This window comes from Zingiber officinale, chromosome 8A, assembly GCF_018446385.1.
Source record: "Zingiber officinale cultivar Zhangliang chromosome 8A, Zo_v1.1, whole genome shotgun sequence".
Lineage (NCBI taxonomy): Eukaryota > Viridiplantae > Streptophyta > Magnoliopsida > Zingiberales > Zingiberaceae > Zingiber > Zingiber officinale.
The window spans coordinates 133888072-133899033 of record NC_056000.1 but is presented as its reverse complement, the minus strand read 5'-3'; the positions used below and the strand labels follow the sequence as shown (position 1 = coordinate 133899033).

Genomic DNA, 10962 nt, shown 5'->3' with positions numbered 1-10962 from the left:
GTTGGCTTTAGGGCTGGCTAGCGAGGGTGCTGGGGCGAGCATATTTGCCTTTTGTCTGATGCTCTTTTCCATCACAGGTTTTTATCTCATTTCCTATCATCATATTTTTTCTCTATTCATTCTTTCACATCACCCTTTCTCTTTCATCACATTTTCTCTCTCTTCATTATTTCTTATAACATTTTATCTCCAATCATATTTTTCTCTCACATTAAACTTTTTCTCATATCTATTTTTTTTCTAATTTTCTCTAAAGGTATAAAAGAAAATTTTAATTTTTATTCCTATTTAGATTCCTAAAAAAGAACCAAACACTATCTTAATATTTAAAAAATAAATTTTATTTCCTAAATTTAAAAATATATTATTATATAATCTAAATTTAAAAAATAAATAAAATAGATTATACAAAATTTTTATTACATAAAATATAGAATTTAAAATAAATTTTATATTCAGAGAATTTGACATGGATTCTAATACGATCCATCAGTACGTATTCGGGTACTTACCTTCAAATGTGACGTCAATTTGACTCTTTTGATTTTTGATTTTTTTACCTATTTTTAAATATAAAAAAATGTCTTTTTATTTTTTTTATTTTAAGATTTATTTGAGGATCCACGTAGTAGACCTACAGGGCTACTGCAGCTCAGGTATGTCAGTTTAACCGGCCGATCCGGTACAGACAGTGCCCTAAAGACAGTGTATATTAAACTTTTTTTATTATGATTTTTTTAAAACTTCCTATTATGGTTACTTTTAAAAATTAAGGATTGAATTATAATATTAAGTAAAAAAACCAAAAAAGTTTGCTGTGTACCCACCCAATTCTAACTCTAGAGTGTGCATCTAATTTTTTAATATTATAATCTAATTTTTAAATTCTGAAACTAATTTTTTATAACTGCCAATTTAAGGAAAAAATTATTAAAAAATAAAAATAAATAAAAAATGCCGCGCGCGACTTCGCAGCACTGTCCATGAGGCAGGATCAAACACTTAGGTGGGTCCATCGTATCGTACGGCAGGTACATGAAAGCGTGGCGATCGAGTATTAAAAAAAGTGTAATTTTGGAAAAAAAAAATAAAAAAGGCAAGCCCAAAAACTTCTATTTATGTTCCAGCCCCGCCTCGCGGCCTCCGAGTCGTCTCTTGCTCGCTTTTTTTTTTTCCTTCCCTTCTAATTCTCGACAAAGATCGTCTTTTCGGGTCTTCGGAGAGAGGTCGGAGCATGCAGTCTGAAAGCGACCTCGTGGCGCACGGAGGCACTGAATCCTCGATGAAGAACGCGTTCCCGTTGGGGATGCGAGTGCTGGCGGTGGACGATGACAGAGCTTGCCTCAGAATGCTCGAAACCCTACTCGGACAATGCGGATATCGAGGTTGATTGTTTTTCTTTCGCTGTGGATTCGTCGTCGTTGCTTTCTTTTGCTTGTCTACCTTTTCTTTTGTTCCGTATCTGGGGCTAACGCCAGGTGATTCTTGGGTTTCTTTTTCAGAAAAAAAAATCGTGGTTCTATGATTGCGGTTGATTTTTTTTTACCTACAGAGACCCAAAAAAATCTCCGCTTTAAAAGGTTTTGGTGAATTGAATGAAATAGTTGTGTCTATTTTTTTGTTTGGCTCGTTAGGTTTATGTTTTTCAAGAACTCGGCGATAGAAGTTGGACTGCGTTGCTTGGGTTCTATTTCAACTCGTCTTAGAACCACGAGAATGACTAGATGGTTCTGTATCTGGAAACCCATAGATATTCTTCAAAGTTTGTGAAGAAAAAAGGCCAATCTTTGACTAATAGTCTTATCTTAAAATTCTCTGAGATGACTTTATTTAGGTAGAAATTCCAACTTTGTTTTCCGGTAGCATATGCCAATGCGTGAAATTCGAACTTGATGAAGCACAATTTAGGAAAAAAAGGAGCATTCATACCATGAGAAATTCATACCATGAGAAATCTTATACATGAAATCTGTATAGTTCATCATCTCAAAGTAAATTAATTACTCAGGGATCTACTTCGATTAATGTGTCCGAGTAAACCATTTCCTGCATTAATTATTCATTGGAAAAAGGTTATCTCAATTGCACTAACAGAGTACAACTTGCAGTGACAGCAGTCCAACACGCAATGGCAGCTTTAGAACTTTTAAGAGGGAACAAAGGCTACTATGACCTTGTGATAACTGATGTTGAAATGCCTGACATGGATGGCTTCCAGCTTTTAGAAATTATTGGTCTTGAGATGGACTTGCCTGTGATCAGTAAGTTTACAAATGTATGTTATAGAACTCTCTTTTGTTTTGTTTATTTTATAATATGCTGTTGTTTCTTTTGTAGTGTTATCCATCAATTCTGAAACCAGCTATGTAATGAAAGGTGTACTTCATGGGGCTGTTGACTACTTGGTGAAACCTGTAAGGATTGAAGAACTCAAGCTCATTTGGAAACACGTAATCAGGAAAGCACTATCAGATAAGAAGGGGAGTAATGAACTGATCGACAATAACAATGATATTAAGGCACATAAGGATGAATGTTTGAGGATTTCAAATCCATGCATCAATGAAGTAAACAAGGGCGAAGATTGTGCTCATGAAATAGCAAAGCATAAAAGAAGGGTCTCAGGTGGTGAAATAGCAAAGCATAAAAGAAGGGTCTCATGGTCCACTGATTTGCATTTACGTTTCATTGCAGCTGTTAGAACTTTAGGCGTTGACAGTAAGAGATCAAAGTGCTTTATATTTGTAAATCATAATTAGTCAAACTTGTGTATAATATCTCTAGAATCTCAATTTGCTTCTATATATTTCACAGGGGCTTTACCTAAGAAGATACTTGAACTCATGAATGTTGAAGGACTCACTCGAGAGAATGTTGCAAGTCATTTACAGGTCTGTCCTTATGTTCATTATGTTACCTTTTATTTTGAGTGAAAGCCTTGCAGATTTAGTTTTCCTTTTTGAGGGATTTTTTTTCTAATATCTAAATTCTGAAATGAGAGTTTTACACGTTTCAAATATTTATATTAGTTAAATTATTTATCTTTTCAGATCATTGCTTATTTTAGCGATTTGCTTAGTTATTCAGCAGCTTATATATTTGCTTGGGTCCTTATGTGCAGAAGTACAGAAAAACTCTGGAGAGGAATGATGGGTGCCATTTTAACGGCCTCAGTGTGGATTCTTCAAGTTCTGTTTTTTCATCCTTTTGCCAGCAAGCTCATGCTAAAAAAAGTTCTTGTAAAAAATTCAGATTGGGTGAGTATCAGGAAGATAAAGTGATTGCTTCATCAGATCCTCCCCATACTTCCTTTGGGAGCTCTGTCTCTTCACCGTACCGGCAATTTGCTTCACACTCTCAAGCAAACTTGAGGCCAGAATATCTTTGGTTTCCCTCTGATTTCTCAAGTCCAGAATTGACTTATGAATCATCCAGGCTTGATGTTTTCAGCTATCCATCCCTAACTTCAACATCTGATCCAGTTGATATTTGTCCAACTACTCAGACCAGTACGGGCAATCAAGACCTGAATTCATATTCCCAGTTTCACTGTCCATCTAACCAATTTTCTGTGTGGACGTCATTATACAACAACATAGAACTCAATGACTCAGCACATCTGAATACAGAACTGTTATGTAAGTTATTTTGGTCAGCAGATCCTCTTCATTTTTTTTTTTTTGCCTACTTTTCTATCAAAAATTCACTCTTCAAAACCTTTGAATTTTTTTCCCAGTAATTCTAATTTTAGATATATTCCTTGGTTGCATTGTAGCTGACATAGGTATTGCAACAGTGGCAGGAGGCGACATTGTGGACATGCAGATGTTTGGCGAAGTGAATTTCAACTATACTTATCATTTAGAGTCGACTAAAAACCAATCTGAGGATTCACCAACAGAAATGCTGTTCCATCTTGACCGATGCAGTTCTGAAGATGACCTTAATACTATTCTTAAGCAGGTATAATTTGTTGTTTCTTTATGATTGTGAGTCAGCATTATAATTGATTTACATGAAAATATCATCAAAGGATGTGTTTCAAGTGTGATAACCTTTAAATTCTACTGTTTTCCAACCTTTTGCACTTTAAAGTAATTATGGGACCCAAGTTAAAAATATATTGTTTGTTTCTTTGTATTTTCTTATTTTGTTATATTCTCTCTCATGGAATATTAAAGCTTTACGCAAGGAAGTTCCTTTTTTTTTGTCTTCCCTGTTAATATGTGGTTTCTCAACAATTGCTTTTAGTATTTCTTTGATCATTTGATGATTCTCCCTTATGTCTAGTTCAACTTCTCAATTGACAACCTAATTCAACAACAACAAAAAACCGTAAGTCCTAGCTATTGGGGGATTGGTTACTTGGATCTTATGCTACAGTTGAATCTTACTGAACTATTATGGCCCAAGTTTGTAAATTCATCCTTAATTTTCTTAAAAAAGAGTTTTTTCAGTTCCCTCTATCCTCTGTTACTCTAGTAATCAATTCAATTCATCTAACTATAAAATATAATGATAAACTTTGTTCATTTTTTTAACATCCAATTATCTTTTACCCCATCCCATAGTTGTTAAAAGCAAACACTTCGCTCCCTTAAGCGCGAAGCGCAGCTAGGCATAAGCCTTGTGCTTCAGAGACCTAGGAAGCCCACGCTTCACTGTGCTTTGCGTAAAAGCACACACGTTCGCTTTTGCACAAACCGCACATTGTCTACGTGGCTCAAGCAAGGGAGCTCCCTCCTACTATAGGAGGGAGCTCCCTCATTTTTGGCAAGAAGTTGTTCCCTGTTTAGGGAGTCGTTCCTTGCCTTTTTATTTTTTTATTTTTTTTAAGTTTAGTTTTTTTTTTAAAAAAATAAAAATAATAAAATATCAAAAAATAATAATGTATGAGAAAATGTGGGACGCATGAAGAAGTTCTTGTGAGGTCTTTCTTATAGTGGAGAGATGTGTGAGGTTTTTACTTTTGACGTGGCGCTAATGTGACATCGAGGGAACTCTTAAAGAGCTCTCACGACTGTGGATGCTCTAAACTTTATCCTTTTTGTAGTTTAAAGCCCTATACCCTCTTAAAATTGATCATTAAGTCGATTGGTCTGCCTTTCACCACCGGAAGCATTTGCCTCTCGATCATTGGTAAGTTATTTTTTTTGTTTACTCTTTTGCATTTTCTAGCGTTCCGAAGGCGTCATGAGATACCTTTGGCGCTATAGGAAGCGTTACGATGCTCGTGGTCACTGTAGGACTCTAGACGATCGAAAACTTAGGTCTGCGGATTTGATTAATTCTCCCAACTAAAATGGGATAATTCGAATATGTTTCATAAATCGTAATTAAATTATCTCAATAAAATATATAAATATATATTTAAAATTTAAAAAATTCTAATAAATTTTATTAATTCATATCAATCAGATTTATATTTTGATAATAGGTCTTTTGTTTCTTACACTTGTTTCCGTAAAATATGCGCTTAAAACTACAAGACCCTTATACGGGATCCTCTGGTCCCGTCTGTCCTGGTCCGTCCTGGGATCATGGGCAGTGTTTGGAAGGATTCAATGGTCCTCACCTATTTAGCAAATGTGGACCATTGAATTCCTCCAATCATTGCAGTGGACCAGGGCTTTGTCCGCTTTTAGCGGATCAGAGGATCCCTGCTCGAGTGTTTTTTTGCGTCTTGGGCTTTTGACAACTATGCCCCATACATAGATATATATATATACCTTAGTGTTCTTATCTTTTACCATATCAACTTCATTTTTCATATATGCTATTTCATAGTTCCCAACATTGACTCATAAAGTATGGCTAATTTGTAGATTTTCTTAATTTCCTTTAAGCCAATGACGGGCAATCCACTTCGTAAGTTCCTCTTGCTTTTGACCATCCACCTTGTATTCATTAATAATAACCTTTTTCTAGCTAAACAATAGACTGGCGAACTGATGGATATTGATTCTCTCTAGTTCGCCCGTGGGCAATTTCCTTAATTTTCAAACCAATGTCTCAACTCGTTAGCTATTCTGTTATTCATTTGCCTAAGATGTTAACGTTTTCTAGGATTCTATGTCTTGCCTTTTCATCGAACGAAGACACAATTGGCCACGACCATAAAGCACCTATTGGTTTACTAATGCTTCAATGCCGAAGCAACTATATATATATTGGAAATGTTTGTCTGGATCCCATTATTTGAACATAAACAGTTTATTTCATCTTTTCTGATACCTTTAAGATCTCACCAGGAGAATTAATTTCGATGAGTTACTTTATGCCCGCCGCTACATTTTGATTTCTGCCTACAAAAGCAAGTTTATTACTCTTAGCAAGTCTTTGCTTTCTTGTGTCTTTCATCGATCATTTTTAACTGAGTTAAGAACCTTCCACAGGAATCACATTCTGACTTTTATCTATGTGCAGTTTCTACAGTAGGAGTGCGGCTAAGCTAGTTAGCTTACAATGTCCTGTTGCTGCTCAATTCTCAGCAATGTCCTGTTGCTGCTCAATTCTCAGTGCTAGTCGGCAATATGAACTTGTACGAGTATGTTTTTACGTCGAAACTATCAAGGAGATTTGCTTAGTTGGTCACTTCACACTGTTCAAGCTTTGTGCCCCCATGGATCAAACATTCTTCTTCCTATGGTTAAGATATTGAAAGCTGAACTTCCCAACTCTGAGGTTTTACTATGTATCTATGGAGATCGATCAGTTGAGCAGCTGTGATCGATCCAGAACAGTCAATTAAGATGCTAGAATAGAATAATAGATTGGATAATTGTATAAATATATATAGAGAGAGATTCTTTGATGTAGGCTAACAACCGACACTGAAAGCTATCAAGTGATTCATTTAAATGATTAAACGTCGTTTGTACATTTAGAGTGATTAGTAGCTCATCAATCATTAATTTGTAAAAAAATTTAAGCGAAATATCAAATGGCTGTATCTATTTTTTAAAAAATTAAGTGGACGACCTTTGTGATTTGATTCCGAAAATATCTTTTTGATCTAGCTTTGTTATAATTGTTATTGATAACTAATAACGTATAGGACTACAAAAAAAAAAAAAAAAAAAAAAAAAAATTTAGAGACGAATAATTTTCGTCCCAAAATCGCAACAAGTTTGGCGACAAAAAACAAATTCGACCCAAATTAGAAACAAAATATGCAACAAAAACTTTAAGCCGTAAATTCCGAACAAAAATATTTCTGTCTCAAAATTCGTCCCAGATTCTGGGACAAATTTTTAATTCGTCTCATATTCTGGTAAGAATTCTGGATTCGTCCCCAAATCTGGGCAGATTTAAATAAATTAAAAAAAGGAAAATAATTCGGAGGGCCTAAAAATTAATCTAGAGATGTCGAAAATTTATGAAATAAGTTTCTATGGATTCCTAATTTTATCTTCATCATAAAAATATCCTCATCCCGAATTTTAACCTAATATATTTAGTTTTGTGATTTTTTAACCCCAAATTATGTCATATTCGTGTTTAACAAATCACGAAACTAAATATATTAGGTTAAAAATCGAGATTAGGATATTTTTATGATCACCGGAAAATTAGGAATCCATAGAAACTTATTTCATTCCGACATTCCTAGGTCAAATTTTTGTGCCTCCAAATGTGACCTAATTCATGTTTAAAAAAAATCACTACACTCAATATATTTTGCAACGAAATTTTTTTATAAATTCGTCCTGGAATTTGTCTCAGAATGCACTATTTTTTATAATGTAGTAGACCCAGTAGCAACGTATTTAGAGTAAGTTAAAATTTAAGATTTATATGGTATAGAAACTATTTAGTAGTTACGACAACATGTTTAAGATGAGTTTAGGATTATAAGGGCATCTACAGTGGTTAAAGTCCATTGAGAGATCCTTCGTTGCCACGTCCACACCACATCAAAAGTTAAAAACCTCATATCTTTTTTTCACTATTAAAAAACCTCTCAATAACTTTTTCATGGGTCCCACACTTTTCATTATATATAATTCTCATTTTTCCTTCATATTTTACATTATACACTATTACATTTTTATAAAATTTAAATTTATAAATTGCTAACATGAAATAACATTAATAATTAAAAAAAATACATAAATATTGCAGTGCATCAAATAAAAAGACATAAAATGTTAAACAACGGCTAAAAATTAACTATTATTCAACGGCATACAACGACTAATGTGTTAGCCGTTGTTCTCTCTCTCGTTTTTTTTTTTTTAACAATTATTAAAAAAATATTAAAAAATAAAATAAAAACATGAAGAAGTGGCTCGGTACCCACAGAGCTGCTTCTTCATGAAAAGGGAAAAACCTCCCTCCACTATGGGAGGGAGGTTCTTCCTTGCTACCATGTCGAAGTAGGAGCTCTGAAAAAACTCCCACTGTGGATGCTCTAATAACTATACACTAGTTTCTACAATCATTTTAAAATGATTTTAATAAAATTTAAATAAATTCTATCAAGTTGATAGATATTATTTAGATATAATAATAATTAAAGGTGTTAAATCATAAATCCTAAAGTTTAAATTCACTATAGTTACTGGTAGTTTTTATATATTGTAACAATAGATAATTTTTACTTAGTAATTTTTATGTATTGTAATAAATATTAGGCAGCTTCAAGATATTATAAATTTTAAATTTTAAATTCTACATGTTCATAGTATTTATTTGAAAGCTTCTGTAATAGCGTTGGGCGAAGGGATATTTCGGAATAAAAAAACAAGGTCCCTTTTATTTTCAAATTTTTGCCGTATAAATATTGAGGGAGAAATCAATAAATTGATTAAGCAACTCTTCTGAATCCGCTCGTCGTTGTTTAGACCAATGAGAAGCCCGGATTTCTGATCGGATGGTAAGAAATGAAATTGATGCTCTTCCCACGGATCGCCAACCCATCCGACAGCCCACGCTGCTCGCCGAGTCCCTCCTCTATAAATACAACCCAAATCGGCGTTCTTCGTATTCTATCGCTTGTTGCCCCAATTCGTTGAAGCGAGAGAGAGAGAGATCGATAATGTCGGGCCGCGGAAAGGGAGGAAAGGGGCTGGGAAAGGGCGGCGCCAAGCGCCACCGCAAGGTCCTCCGCGACAACATCCAGGGGATCACCAAGCCCGCGATCCGCCGACTGGCGAGGAGGGGCGGCGTCAAGCGTATCTCCGGCCTCATCTACGAGGAGACCCGCGGCGTCCTCAAGATCTTCCTCGAGAACGTCATCCGCGACGCAGTGACCTACACCGAGCACGCCCGTCGCAAGACCGTCACGGCCATGGACGTAGTCTACGCCCTCAAGCGCCAGGGCCGCACCCTCTACGGCTTCGGCGGCTAAACTTCATCGATGCCAGATGCTGCAAGGGATTAAAGGAAGCATCTTGTCAGATCGTCTATTGTATCCTAGGAAAATGAACCTCGAGTGTGCTTTTAGTTTTGTTCCGTCGAATGTTGATAGATGTGGTTTTCAACTTTTCCTTAGAAGCTAATGGAACTTTGGTTTGGCGTAGCAATCTAAAAACTCGCCTTTTTTTTAATTCGTTTTTTGCATCTCCGGATGGTGAATTGCTATGCAATTTACTGATCAAAATGAGCTTGCTTCGAATTTCTTCGAAGCGTCTTAGATTATACAGCTTAGATGACACCTTTGAGCACTCCAATTCCTTGCAGGATAAGTCAAGCAGAACAATCTTCTTTATCAATGTACAGTGATTCAGGGAACGCTATTCGATTGCTGTTCTTGAGCAATTTGAGTTGGTAAACTGTCATTGTGAAGTTGATGTGGGAGATGGAATAGGGTGCGTACCTACTTTGTTATCTTTAACACTGCGTTGTTGCACGAAAGATCGTTGTATGTAAAGAAAGAGAGCAAGATTCTTTACAAATCTGATATCCTAAAATCGGTTCTTCAAATTGATTATCGGTAAATGTGTTGTGCATTCTTATCATTTGAAAGATTGTAATGAGTAAATGTAGGTCAAAACAATCAAGATGCGCATCTGGTGTAGTGGTATCATAGTACCCTCCCACGGTACTGACCGGGGTTCGATTCCCCGGATGCGCACTTGTTTTTACTTAAAATTCTTATAATTTTGGGTTTTTACGTTTCAGTAATAAAATAGAATTGGTTTCGTTGAAACATCTAGAAAAACATGATAAATAAAAAAACAATTCTTTCTTCTGCCAATTAGTTTTTCTCCCAAAATTTTTTAAAAACTTTACTCCAATTTCACGAGGATTCTCTACGACAATCTAATATTACAATGATTCTTCTTTTAGTACGTGAGCTCAGTTCAAGTTGGTTTAACTTAGGGCATGATCCTCCTGAGCCCATTCCCAGACAATTTAGTGAAGATCATAAAATTTCATCATTTTCACTTTGTTACTCTCTTTTCTATTTTTTTTTCTTTATATTTGACTTCATCATCGAAGAGGTCAAGCTAAGACACATCTTAACTCCTTCTAACGTCTTTTCTTTTTAAATTTTTTCCATCATCATCAACAATCAACTCAACAAGAAACAACTCACAATAAGTTCAGGTGAAATCTTTTGACCCGTAATTTATAGATCAGAAGATGATTCACTATTTGTGATTGATGGATTATGATGGATCTCATCTATTTAAATGATGGGATTCATTGAAATGGATCAATTCGCAGAATGAATCATCCTCTCGTATGTAATTTACGGACCAAAAAATCTATGCTCCAATATGTCTACTTGCTAGAAGCTGACTCAACAAGAGATGATCTGCCATAAGCTAATCCGCTAGAACTGGACCCGCCATAAGTTAAGTCAACCAAGTAAGAGTCGACCTGCTAGATGTCAACCCGACATAAGTCAACTCAGAAAGAGACGACCCACATTAAGCTGACCTACCCCAAGTTGATCCGTTCAAGGGCCACTTAATTGAAGTCTATTCATCCCTTGATCTCGGACCAGATCAT

At 35.4% G+C, this 10962-nt stretch overlaps 2 protein-coding genes and 1 non-coding gene across 3 annotated transcripts; all 3 read left to right on the top strand.

The window, feature by feature from the left end:
* The first annotated feature begins 1234 nt into the window (after window positions 1–1234).
* Window positions 1235–6587, top strand: LOC122011286 (two-component response regulator ORR21-like). Its single transcript, XM_042567673.1, has 7 exons — window positions 1235–1385; window positions 2109–2261; window positions 2338–2718; window positions 2815–2891; window positions 3122–3638; window positions 3776–3963; window positions 6492–6587. Exons 1-7 carry the CDS (start codon window positions 1235–1237, stop codon window positions 6585–6587), a joined length of 1563 nt encoding a protein of 520 aa, XP_042423607.1.
* Window positions 6588–8968: 2381 nt separating this feature from the next.
* LOC122010330 (histone H4) lies at window positions 8969–9527 on the top strand. The gene has a single exon (XM_042566821.1). The coding sequence runs from the start codon at window positions 9041–9043 to the stop codon at window positions 9350–9352; it is 312 nt and encodes a 103-aa protein (XP_042422755.1). The 5' UTR covers window positions 8969–9040; the 3' UTR covers window positions 9353–9527.
* Window positions 9528–10007: 480 nt separating this feature from the next.
* Window positions 10008–10078, top strand: TRNAG-CCC. The gene has a single exon. It is a non-coding gene; the product is annotated as a tRNA-Gly (tRNA).
* Window positions 10079–10962: the final 884 nt, after the last annotated feature.